General features: G+C 33.6%; 1 protein-coding gene across 1 annotated transcript; it reads left to right on the forward strand.

The window, feature by feature from the left end:
- The first annotated feature begins 403 nt into the window (after positions 1-403).
- Positions 404-20,284, forward strand: LOC110026853 (transmembrane protein 258). The gene is made up of 4 exons (XM_020728034.1): positions 404-531; positions 652-752; positions 19,701-19,779; positions 19,885-20,284. The coding sequence occupies exons 1-4, from the start codon at positions 529-531 to the stop codon at positions 19,930-19,932; spliced, it is 231 nt and encodes a 76-aa protein (XP_020583693.1). The 5' UTR covers positions 404-528; the 3' UTR covers positions 19,933-20,284.
- Positions 20,285-21,959: the final 1,675 nt, after the last annotated feature.

A 21,959-nucleotide genomic window follows, 5' to 3' on the forward strand; every position in this document is an offset into this window, starting at 1 on the left:
ATCATAGAATAAATGAAGGGGATTGGAAATTCTACTTTTTGGCATCTCACAATGTCTATAATTTTTTTATGGAAACATTTACTCGTTTATTTTTCAAAATAAAAAATTAAAAAAATGCTCTTAAATAATTCCTCTCAATATTTTAAATTATTTTGATCAAACTTAGTTGAAGCTAGTCAATGTGTTAGATATAATACATTTAGGGTCGTTTGGGGCAGCTTATTTCAAAACGCCGCCGTATTGTTTGAATCGTGCGTTTCACTAGCTTATCCGAAACTGTGTTTGGGTTTTTACACTAAACTCAAATCGCAGGTCGACCCCTGCGATCGGCCCGCGGACCGCATTGAAACACACAAGCTGCCCCAAACGGATCCTTAATTTCATCTATGTTAAATTTATATTTTAATACTCATGTTCTAAGTCTTTAGTTCACCGTCGCTTCTCGCCGAAACGAAATATTCAATTTAGAGCGAAGCGAGAGATCAGGGAAGAAGCAGCCAATTCTTCTCTTCCCCAACCTTTTCCTCAATGGTAAGAATATAACTCACTTCCCTAATTGTTTATCATTCGTTTCATGAAAATGGGTTGGAGTCTAGTCCCGTCTTGTATTTGGGAAATTTTTAGGGTTTATAAGATCTTTATCATTCACAGGCGCCGAAACCCGTGACAAGCCCCGTCCCCGTTGCCTGGTATCCATCCCTGTCAGTTCTGATGCTTTCGATCGGCCTCATGCTCACCGCTTCTTTCTTCATGTAAGTTTATTGTAAGCGATCTCAGTTTTGCTTTACTGGAATTATACTAATGGGACTCTGATCTGCTAAGTCTTTTTTATTATGTTATTTTACTTTTTGAGTACGTAATGTTGCTTTTGGGGAGTCTGATGATTTTTCTCTTTTTCTTTTGGCTTATAAGATACGAGGAAATCTGTAATTGATTCTATGCAAATTTGTAATAACTTAAATTGTTATTTAAGAATTTAAACAGGAAAATTGATTTCTTAAGGAAGATTTTTCTTAAGTATCTTGAGGTAGATTCACATTTGGAGTATGGGTGGTTTAATTGGTTTGATTAATTGGAATGAATTTTGTCTTCAATGTCTTCATGATTTTGGCAATTCTAGTTAGCTAGATGTAATGGTTGTTACAAATGGATAACCGTACACAGGATTTATATGGAGACGCTCAACTACTGATGCTGTAACTCTTCCAAGTCTTGCATTTATCACATATAGTCCATGTTCATCTCTTGACGCATTGTTTTCAGCTTTTCTATTAGTAAGGCTTTTATTAAGGTACAAAAACTGTTAGGCATGATTTGCCACTCTCTATCATGGTTCCCTCTCTCTTGTCCTGCCGGATTCCTACAACTCAGACCAGTGGAATGACGCCTTACATTGCAATTCAGTTTGCTGACTGTAATAGAAGGATGCAAAGGTTTTATGGGGGAGAAGATTAAGATACCTTAGCTGTACATTGTTTATGAAATTTCACACTGCTCTGGAAATTTTGGGTACTTAGAAGTCATCTGACTTATTGTTTTATGAGCTAAAACAGAAATAGCAGTAGGAGTCATCTGGCATTATTTTCATGTCATCTAGAAACATTTACTGTAGTCATATCTGTCATCTTCAATCAGATTCTAGAATCTACAATCATTAATTTTTACTTTAATTCCTTGGCATGCAGTTTTAATATTAATGATCATGGTGATCTTGAGTTCCTTCGTTTTCTTTTCTTTTTAATTCTTATTTTTATAGCAAGTACAATAACACTTTTTTTGCAACTAATTATCATATATTACTGACATGGCAATCATAATTTATCAGAGGATATCTTTTGCATCATTATTCAGTAAAATATATTGTAATAAAAAATACAGTATAGAGAATCACTTGATTTTGTATATATAATGGATTTTAAAATGAAAAACTAGTAATAGAACTTCCCATCTGGAAATCATTTCTTTGCATATCAAATCTTGCACGCCCCTTAAAATTCATTTAGCTGTTGTGTCATGAAATATTCACCTTGTGCTAATTGGCATGTTCGACATAGTTCTTGAGCATCTATATGTGCAAGTGTCTAATTTGATGCAATACAACAACAACAACAATAACAACAATAACAACAAGCATTTATCCTACTAGGTGGGGTTGACTATATGAATCATTTTTCTATATTGCATCCTATTAAGGGTCAAATTTTCATTTAATTCTAACAGATTAAGATCATATTTTATACAATATGCCCAAGTCTTTTTAGGTTTACTTCTACTTTTCGTAACATAAGTGGAATCTAAAACATCTATTCTCCTAATAGGATCATCAAATGGTTGACATTTAACGTGGCCAAACCATCTAGATGGTTCTCTCTAATATTGTTCGTCAATGGAGCTACACCACCCCTATCACAAATATATTCATTTCGCATTTTGTCTCTAAATGTCAAACCACTCATCCACCTAAGCATTTTCATCTCAACAACACTTAACTTTATTTTATGCTTCTCTTTTAAAGGCCAATATTCTGTACCATAGAGCATTGCATGTCTCACCACCATCTTATAAAATTTTCCTGTCAGTTTAAGAGGTACTTTTCTATCACACAATAAACCCGATGCATTCCTCTACTTCAACCAACCAGCTTGAATTTTATTAATAACATCCCCATATATATCACCATCACTTTGAACAATAGACCCGAAATATCTAAAACGATCACATCTTTTAATGATTTGATCACCCATAATCACAACTCAGCCACTAGGGCTACAACTACTAAAATTAAGTTCCATGTATTTTGTTTTAGATCTACTCCCACGAAGGCCTTTAGATTTTAATGTACACCTCCATAATTCAAGTTTTTCCTGAACTTTTTCGCCAGCCTTATCGATAAGAAGGATATCATCATCGAAAAGCATACAACAAGATACATTCTCATGTAAATGTCCAGACATCCATAACTAAAGCAAAAAGATATGGGCTTAAAGCTGATCCCTAATCTGACTAAAATAGGAAATACTTGGTCAATCCTCATTCTATTCGAACACAAGTAACAGCTCTAGAATATAGGTATACATATTTTTAATGACTTAAATATAAGTCATATCAACATTTTTTTTCTCTAGAATTTTCCAAAGGACTTCTGTAACTTTATCATAAGCTTGTTCGAAATCAATAAAATCATATGTAGATCCTTCTTATTCTCTCCGTACTTTTTCATCAAACCTCTCAATAAATGTATAGCGTTCCATAGTAGACCTATCCAACATAAATTCAAACTGATTATGAGAAATCTTTGTATCACGTCTTAACTTATGTTCAATTACCCTCTCCCATAAATTTAAAGTATGACACATAACTTAATTCCTTTATAATTTGCACATTTTTGTGCATCCCATTTATTCTTAAAAATGGGGATCAAAATTTTCTTCCTCCACTCCTCAAATATCTTTTTTAGTTTTTAAAATAATATTAATGAGTTTAGTAAGTGAAGAAACTCTAAAATCTCCTAAATATTTCCAGACTTCATTTGATATATCATCAAGTTCTACTGATTTTCCACCATTGTTTTTCCTTAAAGTCTCAATTTTTTTTACTAGCACGACAGTAAAAATAGAATGTTTTATTATTAGTAATGATATTAATATCACTAAGATCTATATTTTTTTCAAAAATTTCATTAAAAAGTTTATCGAAATAGCTTATTCACATATGTTGAATATCTTCTTCTAGCAAAAACACTTTTTGATTTTCATTTTCAATACACTTTACTTGAATTAAATATTTTCTTTTCTCTTTATTTGCCTAGTTTATACATATATTTTTTACCCACTTTAGTATCAACTCTATTATAAAGATCAATAAAAATAAAATTTTTAGCATCATAAGCTATTTTCTTAAATTCTATACGGGCTACCTTACATTTTCCCAGTTCTCTAAGCTTTTATATTTAAACTGATTTTAATAACACAACTACTATTTTATCTTTTCTTGCACATTTTTATTCCACCAAAGTTATTTTTATTTATAAAAACTTTTCCTTTTGATTCTCCAAGTACATCTTTTGTCACTTATTTAATAGTGTTTGCTATTTTAACCCATATAAAATTCGCTTCTTCATGAACATCTCAAAATTTGAAATTTACTAACAAAAATAATTTTATTTGTGTCTTTTAGGTGCCCCCATCTAACTCTATGATAATATTTCATTGAATCTTTATCTTTCAACTTTTCATCTTAAAATCCAGAACTAATAATCGATGTTGAGTACTTAATTTTCACTTGAAATTATCTTACATTCTATACGCTCTCGACGATCTCTTTTTCTCATAAGCAAATAATTAATTTATGTTATATTAGATACATTTCTATGAGTAATAATATATTCATATCTTTTTTTAAATAAATTATTATCAATAGCAAAATCATACGTTAAAGTAAAATTAAGTATGGTTCTATCTTCTTCATTAATCACTCCAAACTGTAACCACAATGAATATTTTTAAAGTCTTCCACCACTTTACTAATATGCGCTTTTAAATCTCCTCTAATAAAAATTCTTTTTTCAAAAGGTATTATTTGTATTAATTCTTCTTAGTAATTCCAGTTTTTTTTTTTTTTTTTTTTTACCTGTATCTAAACCTGTTTGAGGAGTATAAACACTTATAACATTAAAAATCTTAGTATCAAAAACAATCTTTAGGGCTATAATTCCATCTCTATTACTATTAATTTTTACAACATTATCTTTTAAACTCTTATTTATAATTACAACTTAAATTGTTTGGTAACTTTACAACTTAAATTGTTTGGTTATAAGGAAAGGTAACCTTATTATATCTTTGATTATGTTCGAAACAAAAGAAGTATTTGTTGGATGGAAATACTTAATGTTTATGCATTTTTTTCGTGATAAGAATTCATCATTATAACTAATCATCAATTTATTAGCTAATTAATGATCAATTTGGAAACTAACAGAATTATTTATAACCAAATTTTATTGAGAAATCAGTTACAACTTAAAGGGTGCTCATACTTTGATAACTAATTGAAAAAAATAATCTAAGTAATTTGTATGTTTAAGTATAATAATGTGTTTAATGAATAATTATAAGTATTAAAATATGTTATTATTTGAATCGATCATCAGGTAATTTTAATTTACTATTTTTAAGAAGCAATTAATAGTTCTTAACTTAGTATTGAATAGTATTCAGAAAGATGAGAAGATTAAGCTTGCAATACGTTGAAATAAAATAGATTTGGATGTGGATGAATATAGTCCTAGTTTAAGGACTAATCCATGAAAGCCAGGGCTTAATATCTTCTCAGGTTTCGACTCCAACTACACCTTTCCCATAATTGAAGGGTCATGTACTTTGAGAATTCATGCATGGGTCTTATGATTTAATTTTTTTATGATATCAAATCGGCTTGTCCACAGTTTTACATTAGTTTAATTTTATTTCAACTATCGCCCAAAATTCATTTTAACTTTTTAAGCAATCCATAATTAAATCACTGTCACGGGCCTTATCTCAAGGATTAAGGTTAAATTCAGAACCCTTCTTTTCCATTATTTTTTTTTATACTATATCATGAGTGTTAACTCTATTATGTGGAAGTTTTTCATACAAATTCTTGTGTTACTGATGGCCTAATTAGGTTTGTAATCTAACTAGGTTTGTAATTGAGCTTGGATAAGTCAATTATGTCGTGGATTGAACTTCGGTTGGTCGAATGATAAGTTGATTAGTTCAAGCTTGAGCCGAGCTTTCACATATATGTTCATCTTTAATTTGCTTAAATTTTTAATAGTCACACTTGATTTATATTTTGCTTATTTATATTAATTGAACATGCTAAACATTCGAATGAGTATTTAATTTTTTATATGATGCTAGTAAACAAGTTAAAAATTTGAATAAGTAATTGATTTTTTATATAAAATTATTAATAAATAATTTTACAAATCTAAGTACATAAGTAATTGAATAAATTTCAAATTAGTATCTAAATAGCCCATAAGCACTTGTTGAACGAGCGAGCTTATTCGTGAATGTTCATAAATGAGTTGGGCCATATTCAAATTTGATTCATTTAACTTTTGAATTTAAAAAAAAAAAAACTTCAAACTTATGTACTAATTTGAACAAACATGCAACAATAACAACAAGAGGCATTTGTCTCACTAAATAGGGTTAGCTACATGAATCATTTTTCTCGATTGTGTTCTACTGAGTGCCATATTTTCATTTAATTCTAAATAAAGATAATTTTTTATACAAGAAATCCAAGTCTTTTTAGGTCTACCCTTTACCTTTCTTAACATAAGTCAAATCTAAAATATATACTCTCTTAACTAGGTCATAAGATGGTTGACCTTTAATGCGATCAAACCATTTAATGCGAGTCTCTCTAATTTTGTCTACCGTAGGAGCTACCCAAACCATATCATGGATGTATTCATTTCATTTTTTGTCTTTAAGTGTAAAGCCACTCATCCATTTGAGCATTCTTATCTCAACAACACTTAACTTAATTTTATGCTCTACTAAGTGCCATAGTTTCATTTAATTCTAAATTAAGATCATTTTTTATACAAGAAATCCAAGTCTTTTTAGGTCTACCCTTTACCTTTCTTAACATAAGTCAAATCTAAAATATATACTCTCTTAACTAGGTCATCAGATGGTTGACCTTTAATGTGATCAAACCATTTAATGCGAGTTTCTCTAATTCTGTCTACCGCAGGAGCTACCCCAACCTTATCATGAATATATTCATTTCGTTTTTTGTCTTTGTGTAAAGTCACTCATCCTTTTGAGCATTCTTATCTCAACAACACTTAACTTAATTTTATGCTTCTCTTTTACAAGCGCATTTTCTGCCCGGATTCCTGACGTAGTTCTACGTGCGGCGGAGGTTATTCTTGAGTTATTTTCAGATTATTTCTGGGTTATTCTCAATAATCCCGAAATAACAAAAAAATAAAATAACCCAGAAATAACCCGCGGAATAAAGACCGCGGGTTATTTCTGGGTTATTTTATTTTTTTGTTATTTCGGGATTATTGAGAATAACCCAGAAATAACTTGAAAATAACTCAGGAATAACCTTCCTGGCACGTAGAGCTACGTCAGGAGTCCGCACAGAAAAATAAGGCCTCTTTTACAGGCTTTTACAGGCCATAAAGCTTTGTAAGTCTCAGCAACATCTTACAAAACTTTCCATCATGCATAAGCGATACTTTTTCACACAATAAGTTCAATGCATTTCTATATTTCAACTTTCTAACTTGAATTCTACTAATAACATCCCCCTCTGTAGCACCATCACTTTGAACAATAGACCTGAGATATCTAAAACGTTCACCTCTTGTAATGACTTGATCACCCATAATTATAACCTTGCCACTATATCTACTACTAAAATTACATTCCATATATTGAGTTTTAGGTCTACTCAATTAAGGCCTTTAGACTCTTATGTTGACCTCATAATTCAAGTGTTTCTTGAACTTTCTCTAGTCTTATCCACAAGAAAAATATCATCAGCGAAAAACATACACTAAGGTGCATCATCTTGTAAATGTCCAATATTAACATCCATAATTATAACAAAAGATGTGGGCTTATAACTGTTCCATGATTTAATCCAACTGAAATAGGAAAGTGTTAGGTCAATCCTCCTTGTATTTGAACACAATTAATAACTTGTATTTAATGACTTGAATATAAGCAATATTAACATATTTCCTTTCTATAACTCTCCAATATACTCTTGGATCATTATCATAAGCTTTTTTAAATCAATAAAAACTATACGTAGTTCCTTCTTACTTGAACTCTTTTTGAACCTTATCATAAGTTTTCTAAAATTAATTAAAACTATATGTAGATTCTTCTTTTAATAATCACCTATAATTACAACTCTACCACTATATCTACTACTACTAAAATTACATTCCATGTATTCCGTTTTAGGTCTGCTCAAATAAAAGCTTTTATATTCTAAAGTTGACCTCATTATTTAAGTGTTTCTTGTACTCTCTCGTCTTATCTACAATAACATCATCAGCGAAAAGCATACACTAAGGTACATCCTCCTGTTAATGTCCACTAAGAATATCCATAACTAAAGCAAAAAAGATGTAGGCTTAAAATCGATCGCTGATGTAATCCAACTGAAATACGAAAATACTTGTTCAATCATATTTAGTATGCATATCTTTAATGACTTGAATATAATTAATATTAACATATTTAGTAACATTAACATATTTCTTTTCCATAACTCTCCAAAATATTTCTCTTGGAACCTTATCATATTTTTTTTTAAATTAATAAAAATTATATGTAGATCCTCCTTGCTCTCTCTGTACTTCTCTAGCAAACCTCTCAATAAATATATAACTTCCATAGTTGACTTGTCTATCATGAATCCAAATTGATTTGAGAAATTTTAATCACTTTGTAATCTATGTTAATTTTTTCTCTCCCATAACTTTAATCTTTGACACATTAATCAAATTCTTTTATAATCTACACTCTCTTGTGCATCCCTTTTATTCTTAAAAATAAAAACTAATATACTCTTTCTCCACTCAACAAATATCTTTTTACTTTTTAAAATAATATTAAAAAATTAGTTAAGCCAAAAAATGTTACAGATCTCTTAAAATTTTCACACTTCTATTAGAATATTATCAAATCATACTTGTTTTTCACGTTTCATTTTCTTTAAAGCCTTCTCAACTTCTGTTTTGCTTATGCGACAACATAAATAATAATTTTTGTTATTATTTATAATATTAAGATAACTAAAATTGATTGTATGTTCACAATATTCATTGAAAAGTTTATCGAAATATCTCACCTATTTATGTTAAATATTTTCATCTAAGGAAAACACTTTTTTATTTTCTTTTTTAATACAATTTATTTGAACTAAATCTTTCTTTTTCTATCTTTTTTTTGGCTGATTTATACATATATTTTTCACCATTTTTAGTATCTAATCTATTATGAAGATATTAAAAGTAAAATTCTTAGTATCACAAATTATTCTTTTAAATACACTACATACCACCTTTCACTTAATGCTACCTTTTATTTTTTTTTAATTCTCCGTCAAAAATAGATTTTTATAACAAAATTTTTATTTTTTTTATTCTTTCTTGCACATATTATTATTCTACACGAAGTATTTTTATTTATAAGAATTTTTTATTTTGATTCATCAAGCACATTGTTTGCACTTTTAGTTTGAATAAACATGACTGAGTACTAATCGAGCTTAGTTCGAGTTGTTTAATGGGTTGGTTTATGTACAGCTCTAAGCGTAACCCTTTTCTTTCTGAATAAATCTTGCACATAAATCTGTCTACTTGTCTTATTGACACATCTTATCTTTGCTTTATAAACCATTAATTTATTTTGCACCACCATATTCTTACAAGGAGCTACTCTTTTTTTAAAAGTCATAGGTTAAACATTAAACAGTGTTGCGTGTAAAGACGTCAACACCATTTAGGGTTCACTCATATGGATAGGGACATAATGGTTTGGACTTTAAAGCCACGTAGGTTGATCAAGTCAATGCATAGTTATGATATGACAATTTAAGGGGACTCAATCTAATCACCTGTTGGTATTGATGCTAACTCGTATCGGTCAAGAGATCACAATGGTGTGTTAGCTTGGATTGAAATAATTAGGACCTAGGTTCTACAACTAGACAACCAGGGTCTTTATGTGATAGACTAGGCCGTGAACAACTTATTTTTAGCCTCATAGCATGGCAGTGTTGAGTTAATTCATTTAGGATGGGCATACTAGGGAAATGCAGACTCCAAACACCAAGCACACGGGCCTGCTTGAAGCTTTCCTATTCTTGACTTGCTTATGAATCCTTTGAACCAACAAAATCAATGGTTAGACCAAGCATTTCTGGGCGTTCTTTTAGTGGTCAACAAATTCTATCTATCTATCTATATATATATATCTATCTATCTATCTATCTATCTATCTATCTATCTATCTATATATATATTTGTAACATGAGAAAAAAAAAACTAGGGCCTTTTTGGGCTTCCCAATTTAATCAAGTGCATTAACGACATGATGCATAGTGAAAGGATTTGTAACATTTTAGGATCCTACAATTTGGGATCAAGTGATCAAATGGATGGTTAATTGCTCATGATCTTAATTTGGACATTAGATCTTGAAGAGAGTAATGGGATCGTGATCCTTAAAATTTTGATGATTCAATCTCTTGATCGAAACTGTTAAAGTTGGCAATATTTAGATCGCAACATTGAAATTAAAGTTCAAATTAATAGGAGTTCACAGGTTAAAAACTGATCATCGATTGGTTATCTGATCAAGTTCTGGATGCAAAACTTAGATCATTGGATGAAAAGTTGAAACTATGTGGATTATTGGATTGTTTTAGCTAGCTAGCCCATGAAACCTTATCTTGTTGGAAAACAGTAATATGCTTTATTTTAAATTATCTTGTTTAGACTATTTTTTTTTTCAAATTCAATATGAGCTTACTGCTGATATTGCATAGTTAATTTAGAAAGGATAAACATGGAATTCAAAATTATTCCTACTTTAATTTGCTTAAATATAAAGGTCTACTACCTGAAATAAAAATCAAATCACTTACGTGACAAATCCTTTCTCCCTAACTTTTTTTTCCTCTCCCTTGGCTACCAACTAACCCCGTAGCCAAAAATCTTTGACCTCCCTTGTTTTGCTACTGCCTTTTGTCACTTCCATCTTTGACCACCTCAATTGCCTTTGCATTGATGTCCCAATTTCTGTCGAGTTATAGAACAACGAAAGGAGTTCATTATTTGTTGCCTGTTGAAATGAAAAACTGGAAATAACATTTTGATGCTGCCCAGCGAAGAAGAAATCAAAATCAGAAGAACTGGTTATAACAACCAATGGAGAGTCCAAATCATAGACGAAAGATCATCTAATGCAAAGAAAATATTGTGAGATACCATTAATTTGAATGATAAAACACCAGGGTTACTCCAAAGATATTCTTATACATTTTCTTGCCCATTATAGCCGTTTATTGGCAACTTATGTCATGGAGTTAAGAGATTAGCACTAGTTAAGTTGTATTAGAGCATTAGTACTTGATGTTTATTAGTGATAGGTCATCAACAAATTACATTATTCATCACAAATCTTGAGGCATGACACGGCCTTGAGATAATCTTTTAAACAAAAAATATTCAAACCTTAATAAAAATTCATCCAGAAGTCAGACTTCAGCAAACTTATAGTCAAATTGACTGGCTCGACAAGACGGAACCAATTATAACAAAATTGGTTCAATTTGAGCCAAATCAAGTCCCGATCAAGACGTTAAACCATGTTTAAAAGTTTTCTGGACACATTTGAAAGTTCAAATGAATGTTGAATTTAGCGATTTTATAGTTAAATAAAGCGTTTCGATAGGACGAATCCAACGAGCCCAAAATCGCTTAATTTCGACATCATTAAGGTACTTAAATGTCCATCAAACATCGTCTGATTGAAGAAAGTTCTTTAGACCATCCGATCAAAGTGGTTTATATTTCTGCATTAATTGCACCCAGAAGACTATAAATAGACACTCCCCTCTTATGAGGGGGAGGAGAGCTTAAGACTTGAGAAAGAGCTTAAAGTATTGAGGAGTTGAAATCCAGTATCAATGTTGTTGCCCAAACCACTGCCGACCTCCGTTCATCATCGCCAACTGCCATCAACCACCACTGATCGGACGCCGCCAATATTTTTCGGTCACCGCTCGTTCCCAGTAACAAATTCATCAGCACGACGATGTCATAACTTGAGAAACCTAATAAACATTTCCCTCCTATGAGTGATTGCAAGTGTAATAATTTTTTTATAATATAACTCTTCTGGGTCAGGCCTCGCAGTTTTTCTCTTTCTATATTTTTCACTTAAAAACTTCTAGTCTATTAATTATCTATTATCTGAGTATGTGTAGAATCTTCGTACCACGCTAAGATGGTAATCTACCACTTTACTATTGCGAATTTTCTAGCACACATCAGTTTGACGTTTTTTGTGGGAAACTTCAATCCCACTACTGTAGTACTTGCGAGGCTTACTGCATGGCCACCAGACACAATATTCGTTACAACGGAGCATCCCACTCCAACATCTATCGTTCCATGGAGAAGCCACGAAGCCAAGGGCAACATGACCTCTTCATCTTTCTATCGTGAGAGACGCAATCCTGTCGACGAAGGCATGTTAGATCCTTCTCAGGAAGACCGAATACGCAGAATGGAGGAGTCTCAATTAGAGATCTTACAGCTCCTACGCGGGGCTCGACAATTGCTGCCCACACCATTGGATGAAACTTGATTATCACTAACTCAATGACCTACAGGAAATACAATGCGCAGAGGACTCGTGTTGGCCCCCCTCCCAAGGAAGGAACACTTTCACTGCTAGGTTGTAATGCTCAACTCCTAGATACCGCAAGTTCTACTCATCCATCTCATGTAGCTCACCTGAAACCACCACGCCTTGCTGCCATTCCAGATAATGTCATGCGTAGTGAGTTATGACGCCTCGTCCGAGAAGAGTTCCCTTTAAAGAAGAAGGATCGTTTTCCCACTCACCGTAACGTCCATGAATCTTCACTCTTAGCGGATGTTGTCCTCCAACACCCCATCCCAACAGGCTTCAAGCTTCCGAATATCGACACTTATAAGGGATGACTGACTTCTATGAGCATATTGATCACTATCGAACCATTATACACATTCAGCGTGCCTCTAATGCGATTATGTGTCAAGTGTTCCCTACCACTTGTACAGGACAAGCTCGCACCTGCTTCTACTCTCTGCCTGGGGATACTGTAAATATCTTTAATGAGCTTGCCTGACTAATAGATCATCAAGGATTCATCACAACTCTCGGGAATTTGCCAAAGTGAAGGAGAGTCGCTCAAGAACTACTTCCGCAGGTTTTTTGTTGAAGCCTGTCAGATTCCGGAAGTGGATATGTAATTACTGAGAGGAGTCTTCCTCGGGGGGCTTCACCCTTGCCCCTTCTCCTCATCACTAATAGGGGAGATAGTTCGTTCTTAGGCTGACATTGTCCACAGTGTAAGGCCCAAATCAGTGCGGACGATACCATCAACGCACATAAGGAGTAGTTCGAGCAGTTTGGGGAAAACACAAGAGTAACACCGAAGAATAATCAATCTTCGCCACGGAGAAAGTTCGAACAACATAGAAATCGTGGTCTCCCTAACCTGCTGGCCAGCGAAGTGAGCATCGACCTAGGAAAGAGTATAAACCACTCAACACGTCCCATGTTAACGTCTTGATGGCCATCAAAGTTGAGGGAATTATTAAGTAGCCTCACCCACTAAATCCTAATTTGGGAAATCAGGAACAATACTGTCATTTCTATCGATGTCGTGACCACACCATTGAGGCATATAAGCTGCTTAAGGAATAGATTGAAAGGTTGATTCGACAAAGATATCTTAGCCGATTTGTGCAAAACAAATCGGCTGGTACCGATAATGCTCCCACGAGGGGGCAACATATAGAGAAACAACATGGGGGCCACCCAGTTGTGGACAAAATTCAGACAATTGCTGGAGACATGTTGGCCGATAAAGTCCTTATCACTAAACTTGGTGAACCAGCGCAAAAGAAATTGCACTTCGAGCCTATCACTTTTGATGATTCTAATTTGTAAGGAGTCTAAGCCCCCCCACCAATACCCTCTCGTCATTAGCGCAGGAATTGATGAACCTTGCTATGACGTAAAGATGATCCTGATCGACAATAGGAGTTCTGTCGATGTATTATTCTACTTCACTTTCCTCAATTTGAGACCAACAAAGGAAATCCTTCAACCTGCATCCGAGCTATTATACAGTTTTGATAATCTATCGGCAAAGGTCTAGGGAACAACAAATTTATTTGTTGTCATGAGAAATTTTCCTCGTAGACAACCCACTCAATCTAGTTCATCGCCTTTAAGTCGGGATCAACATACATTGCCATCTTCATGGGAACCCTGCAATCCATCTTTGACACATTATGACTTCTGTGCCACACATGAAGCTCAAGTTCCCAACCCTAAGAGGATCAGCAGATAGCGCAATCATGTTATCTCAGCAAAGCCCAACCACGCCCATCAATGATGCTTAATATCGAGAACTACAATCTTCGATATGTATGTGTATCTCAACGGGCTTCTCCAGTGGAAGACTTGAGCCATGTCCTGCTCTCCGATGAACACCCCTCACGAACGATGCATCTTGGTTTCCTACTCTTTGATGATCAAAGGTCAGATTATATAGATCTTCTCTAGAAGAATCAAGACATTTCACATGGACTACTTCCGACATGCTTGGAGTCGACCTAACAATAATCATGCACTCTTTAAAGATAGATCCGACTTTTAAATCGGTCATCCAGAAGAAGCACAACTTCGCCTTAGATCACTTACAAGCCATCGAACGAGAAATCAACAAGTTTCTGGTGGCAAGTTCATAGGGGAAGTACACAACCCCGTGCGGCTGGCCAATGTCGTCATGGTAAAAAATGTTAGCGGTGCATGGAGAATGTGTGTTTGATTATACCGACATCAACAAGGCTTGTCTGAAAGACCGTTTCCCCTTATAGCGCATAGGTCAACTCGTCGATGCCACATCCAGACACCAGATGCTCAGTTTCATGAATGCATACTCAGGGTATAATCAAATAAAGATGAATCCAAGAGACGAGGAAGCCACCTCCTTTCAGACAAATAAGGGTTTGTAGTGCTGCCAAGTTATGTCATTCGGGTTGAAGAATGTCAGTGCAGCCTATCAACGCCTCATGAATAAGGTCTTCAAAGACCTTCTTGGGCATACGATGGATGTGTGCATTGAATTGTGTTTCTGACTACTTCATCAGTACGACATACGTCTCAATTCAACTAAATGTGCCTTTAGAGTCACATCGGGGTAGTTCCTAGGATTCATGGTTGCTCATCGTGAAATTGAGGTAAACCCAGAAGAAATCAAAGCACTGAGAGACTAATGCCTCCAAGGAACTTCAAGGAGGTGCAACACTTGAATGGTCCTATAGTCGCCCTATCTCACTTCCTAGCTCGTTCTAGGGACATGTATCTACCATTTTTCATGACATTAAGAGGTGCTAATAACACTTACTTTCAGTGGAAAGATGACTGTCAAACTGCATTCGAGCAACTCAAGGCATATTTGGTTTCGCCGCTCCTCTCAAATCTCGTTCAGGGAGAGGTTGTATATTTATCTGGATATTTCACCTTACGCAATAAGCTCTGTCCTAGTCAGGGTCGAGAACTTCATCGAAAGACCAGTTTATTATGTCAGCAAGATTCTCTCTGACATAGAAAATTGCTACCCGTTGGCAGACAAGACTGCACTGGTCTTAGTATTTTCAGGAAGGAGATTTTGTCCGTACTTCCATACCCACACTATCGGCGTTTACACACAACTCTCTTTGAAGACTATCTTACAAAAACCAGAAGCATCATGAAGATTGGTTAAATGGTCAGTAAAATTGGAAGAATTTAACATTCATTATCTACCATGACCAAACAACAAATTACAAGTGTTGACCGACTTTGTGGTAGAATGTAAATGTCTGCTTCTGATGAGCCGTATTTTTTTTTTCTCTGCTGTCACCTCAGTGAACACTTTACATGGACGGAGCATCCAGAACTTTAGTGCCAGTATTGGAATACTGCTTATCTCCCCAAAGCAAGACAACTTGTAGTACGGGCTTCGCTTGAAATTTCCAGCCACCAATAATGTTGTCGTATGAATCCCTTGTTGCTGGATAAAACTCGCCATCGACTGTAAAATACGAAATATGATTGTCTATACTGATTCTCAGCCTGTCACATTCCAAGTAGAGGGAGAGTTTGACGCCCATAACTTACAACTGGTGCAATATGTCAATCTGGTGAAAATACTTCTCGCCTGAATTGAAACAAACCAGCTCATTCACATTTTCCCAGCATCCAACGCCCTTGAGTGATTATGCCTATAAATGACCCAAAGGAGCCACCTTGATGGGTCCCATCATCTCCTTCCTCAGAAACAAAATGTTGTCCGATGATGCTACTGCGTCAATTCGCCTCCGATGCATGTCCGCCAACTTTATTCTTATTGGGGATGAACTGTATAAAAAGACATTTGTAGGTGCATACCTCAAGTGTCTTCTCTCATCTGAAGCTGATTAAACCCTACAAAAGGTTCATTCTAGAATATGTGAGGATTATCTTCGGGGTAGAGCTCTTGCCGTCAAAATAATGAGAAATGGTTTCTATTGGCACATGATCAAGCAAGACGCTTTGAACTTTGTGCAAAAGTGCAATAGTTGTTAACTACACTGCAATCTACACATATATTATCAGTAGAACACATCATTTCTGAGTCCTTAGTTTTTTGCCCAATGGGGGGTTGATATCATTGGACCGTTTCCAATAGCTATTGGACAATAAAAATTCATCATCTTATTTTTTGGCTACTTCACCAAGTGGGTAGAAGCCGAGCCGTTCTCTAAGATCACTGAAGCCAATGCCAAGAAGTTTGTCTAGAAAAACATTGTTTGTTGCTTCGGGCTCCCCATGAAGATTATCACTGTAATGAGACTCAATTATCTGGAAGGTCTTCATGTCATTCATGTTGAGAGAGAGGGAGAGAGAGAGAAGAATAGGAAAAAAAGTGGTCGAAGCGAGCCACTATTCATGTTGACATCCTTCAGAGTGATTGCTAATAGACAAATCACTAATGCAAATTACAAAAATAACAAGAAGATAGAGAGTTGAATGGGAAGAGAAGTGGTCGAAGGTGGAATATTTCTCTTAACATTTTTTTCACATTTCTTATTGTAATTTTTGTAATTTTGTTGAGTAGTGATTTGTCTATTTGAAGTCACTCTGAAGCAATGTTTTAAAAATCTGATCCGACCGACCAGTTTGACTGTGAACCAGCAACTAGCCCGGCTTTAAAAGCCCCAAAAATTGTTTTAGGCTTCAAGCCGAAAAATGATCTGTTCGATCGACAAACCAGTTCACCCAATTTAAGCACAATTCCTCTCTTAAAACCTGTAAAAGGCTAAAAGCCCTAAATCCCTGCGTGATTCACAATCCATCCACTTCCCTCGCGGTCGAAGACATAACGAAGGTCTCCAAGGCCCGAACCACAAAATTGTCGCTTTCAAAGGCTCGAAGCTCTTCGCTTCTCTTTACCTTCCCAGTTCTTGGCTTTGTGTAGGCATTTGAAGCTCTCGTTCGAAGCAAAGCCAGAGTTAAACACCACTGTAAGAATTTTTTATTTTTTGTCTTTGGGCTTCCCTTTTTCTTCTTTTTTCAATAATCAAATCCTCTAATTGAGGACTTATATACGTTTCTTTTATTAGTTTTTGTGGTTTGCAGTTTGCGATTTGCCTTAATTAGATGAAAAAATATTCAGGTTTATTGTTGTTTTGTTTAGGCTTATGGCATTCATGCCTTAATTTAACTTAATTTTATCCCCCCGTAGAAATGAGGTATGTATTAAATTGTTTGTGCTGTTCTATGATGACTTTGGGTGCAGTTGACTGGTTCATTTGAGCTCGGATTCTTGGTTTTTTTTTTCAATAGGTAATGGTAGTTATTTTTTATAGAATAGATTTAGTGGCTGGGTTGTTCAAGTTTTTTTTTTTATTTGTTGGCTGTAGCTCCAATTTTTTATTTTGCTTTCACTATATTTTTTATAGAATGTGCTCTAATTTTAGGAGAACATTCTGTTCGATATATATATATGTTATGGAAGATTTACATATTTAACTTCTTATTTATGTATGAAAAGGTGTTTTTCCATTTTAGAAGTAAAAGTAGTGTTATTTTTCATGTGTTATGAAAAATTTGGGTGGTATGAAAGTAAGAAAGTAATGTTTATGTGTTAGATATGTAAACACATAAGAATTGTGTGGTATCTATGTAAATGCCCCATCGTTGGTCTAAGATTTTACTTTAATATGATTAATGACTCATTGGTGTTGTGCTTATAATTTTGCAATTTCCATTTAAAATTTAAATATTTGTTATTTATATTTATTATGTCATCCGGTTCAACGCCGGTTAAACCGATGAACCTCGAACATTTCTTTCTTCCAGTTTGATATTCGGTTCGGTTTTCAAAACCTTGCTTTGAAGGGTGTGAACATAAATCCCCTTGAACTAGGATGATCAACATGAATAGTGGCTCGCTTTGGAGGGAGTCCTTGCACATTGCTTTTTTTTATTTTTGTAATTTGCATGAGTAGTGATTTGTCTAGTTGTAGTCACTCTAAAAGGTGTCAACATGAACCCACTTGAACTAAGGTGATCAACATGAATAACGGCTCGCGTTGGAGGGGGGTAGAATAGGAAAGGAAGTGGTCGAAGAATATTTCTTTTAATATTCTTTGCACATTGCTTTTTGTTATTTTTTAAATTTGCTTGAGTAGTGATTTTTCTATTTGCAGTCATTCTGAAGGGTGTCAGCTTGAACCCCTTGAGCTAGGGTGATCAATATGAATAGTGGCTCGCTTGGATGTGGCACTCATATGAAGGATAGCACATCCATTAAGGATACATGATGATGTAAATTACGGTTCCATGATTTGAGCATACCTAAGGACAAATAGAGATGAACTAATAAAACGGATTGTAAATAAAATTACTTAAATGGAAAATGAAATGGCCAAATCAAATGCTTCACAGTTATGAGCTAGGCAGATTTGAAAAGCATCATGAGATTAGGATTACCAAAGTCTAAATGCTACATGGCTATATATTCCATTCATTTTTATTAAAAACTGTTTTTTATAACTTTTTTCTGATTCAACCTTGAAGTGAGAGCACTTGTTGCATTTTAATTATCCTAACTAATAATTAACTCATTAACGATAATATTATCTTGTAGTTTTCTATCCACTTTCTCCTTTCATATTGGTAATCTTTCATATGTACATTAGCTTTTATCCTTCATTTGAGTTTTTTTCCTCTTCTTATTTAGTTCTTACAAATATGTGATATTTATTATCTTTTAATCATTTATTCCCCACTTCTTGAGCCTTTTATTTACTAAATATAGTAAGTTTTAGTCAAACGATTCCTAGTTTTTCATCAATGATTCCTAGTTTTTCATCACGATTAAGTTAAATTTGAAGTTGTAGTCTATGTTTTATCTTATTTCATCATTATCATCTTATTGCCTCACGTCACTTTTGAGAGTGCACCATAGCATCAGTAAATAACACCTATTAAATTGAATTTATTTCATGGAATTTTGGCCTTAATTTTACCATCAGCTATTATTAACTATTTTTATTTGAGCTTTGAATGATAATGAAAGTTGTAATCATAATTATAAGCTATCTGACATTTGATATTAGTCTGTAATATGTTTTTGTCGATAGAAATCTTAATGTAATCAATTAGTAATTTCCACTGCTTTCTCAAATACATCCAACTTCCTGGAAAATTATCTTCAAGGATTGCCTTATTTTTAATTCACTTGAAGCAGCAGCAGCAGCTCTAAGTACTCTTTCTCACATCATTCATATCCCAAGAACTAACTTCAGAATTTTGTTGCACTTATTACCCTTCCCAATGTGTTGCACTATACAGTTATGAAGCCACTTCTTCAAGTAGGAATCGCAGCCTTTCAAAGGAAATTGCAACCGCTGCTCTTGCTTCAGTATTCTTGGTATTTAAATTCACATTGCCACAATTTGATTTAATACATCTAATCAATCAGCAAAATTTTCTAGAAATTAAGCAGCACTGACTATTTTCTCTTTTGTTGCTGCAGGGTTTTGGATCGCTATTTCTTCTGTTGGCAACAGGTGTTTATGTTTGATCTTTAGAAAGATATTATTTGCTTTATTATGCTTTGCAGTTTCCTAATCTCGAGAAAAAAAAAACCCTATAAATTTAGTTGCATGAGGATGGGGGAAACACTTTGAAATCTGGCTCATTTGGTAGATTTTTGTTTGTTCTTTTATTACATCTATACATTGCCTCATCAGATTCTGTTACTCAAATGACATTTGAGTAGATGAGTATTTTGCTGCTGCATTATGGGATGCATGAGGCCTATCATTTCAAATGAAAGTCTCATTTGACTCTGGGTGTGTTCAACTGCATGGTGGTGGGTGTTTATTTTATGGGGCATTTACATACATTCCACCGAACTCTTATGTATTTCAATATCTGACACCTAAAGTCTACTTTTTACATTTATATCACCCAAATCGTTCTTATTAGAAATAAAATAACACAATTTTAACTTTTTAAAAGTGAAATACATATATGTAACGTGCATGTGATTGTTAGATATGTAAATACATAAAAATTGGTATGTGCATGTAAATCTTCCTTATTTTATTTATAAGATTAAATCATCTATTTAAATTGATGTCATTTTCTTTATGAGCCCTATATGGTTGACAAAATTTTGATTGAAGCCAGGTGATTGCATGTCTGCAAAATGATAATTGATTTTTTGTCCATTGCTAATGTTTATTGTGAATTGTAATTAGCATTGATCAATTTTAGAACAGGATTTAAGTGCCACCTGCATGAAGATAGAACCGCTTGCGAATACAATATTTGAAAATTTACATAAATGCCTCATTATGTATTTCATATCATCTTTTATAATGTGTAACCCAATGTTCAGTCTGGATAATTAATATCATGAATTTGTATTTTATTTATTTATTATTATTATTTTGTTTTTTTTGCTAGTAGATATATCACGGTGATTTTGCAACAGTTCCACCAGAGTTGAGATAGATTATGCTTTTAAGCTCTAAATCCGAGGTTTTGATTTTGATTTGGATCAATTGCAATCAAGTAGAAGTGATTTGGATCATCTAATTATAGGTATGGTAAGGCTTAGGAGGGGATTACCCATTAGCTTTATATATACCTTCATGCAGGTGATGTCAAATTAAGTGCTAAAGTTGGCGTTGGAGATAATTTATTAATATTATGCAAGATCTTTTACATGAATAGATAAAGTTTAAAATATCACTTGCAAATCATTATGTGCTAACATGTTCATGACCATGTATGGCGATTGGTGGAATGGCGGATAAAGGATGAGCTGATATTGTTTGGAGACAGATGATGGTGGTCATATATATGATCCCATGCAGATTTTATTTCTAGTGTGCATGTTTGATTTTTTTTTTTTTTTTTTTTTTTGGGGGTTTAGAGTTTTTCTAGAGTTTGTCAAGATTAGTGTTTCATCAAATAATTGTTCTAATAAATTTGAATTAAACTATATGCTTAAATCACGTCTCTCTTCCATTTTCAAATTATTTTCAAACTACATAAACTGCAAACACAAATTATAAAATGGAAAATGCAAAGCTTCTTTTTTTTTTTTTTAATTATTTTTAGAAGAGAGATTTAGAAACACATGTAAACATATATAATGTTGTGATGCCTAAATGATGTAAAAGCCTATACATGTAGAAACATTTCACGTTAAATAGATTAATATTTTTTATATTTTTATGTTTTATAATATTATACAAAAAAATAAATAACTAAGCATCAAACCTATAAATAGGAGTGTTTAATAAATAAATCCCCTCTACGAATATTTTTGGCTGGAATCGGGTTCTAGACTTTTCTAGTCGGAGATATGTTCAACGACATTGCATGGTAACAAGTTCTCTAGAGACCAGTGGGATTTTGTATATAGCAGCAATCTTGCAAGGACATGCTTATTAGTGCTAATATGGGAGTCTCACTGCGTCTTTCTCATTTATTCTTGGTATTTAGAAGTTTCAAGATTTTGGGTTGTTGAAGCAAATACATTGATTTGAGTAAATGAATGCTTTTATATATTGTATGGTTGAATAATGCATCTAT

The sequence above is a fragment of the Phalaenopsis equestris genome, unplaced genomic scaffold, assembly GCF_001263595.1.
Source record: "Phalaenopsis equestris unplaced genomic scaffold, ASM126359v1 Scaffold000402, whole genome shotgun sequence".
Classification (NCBI taxonomy): domain Eukaryota; kingdom Viridiplantae; phylum Streptophyta; class Magnoliopsida; order Asparagales; family Orchidaceae; genus Phalaenopsis; species Phalaenopsis equestris.

What these genes read in the sequence shown, in the direction of transcription:
- LOC110026853 (XM_020728034.1), top strand. An exon ending in CTCACCGCTTCTTTCTTCAT is followed by an intron (nt 753 to 19,700) that starts GTAAGTTTATTG and finishes TGCACTATACAG; the next exon opens with TTATGAAGCCACTTCTTCAA. An exon ending in CTCTTGCTTCAGTATTCTTG is followed by an intron (nt 19,780 to 19,884) that starts GTATTTAAATTC and finishes TTGTTGCTGCAG; the next exon opens with GGTTTTGGATCGCTATTTCT.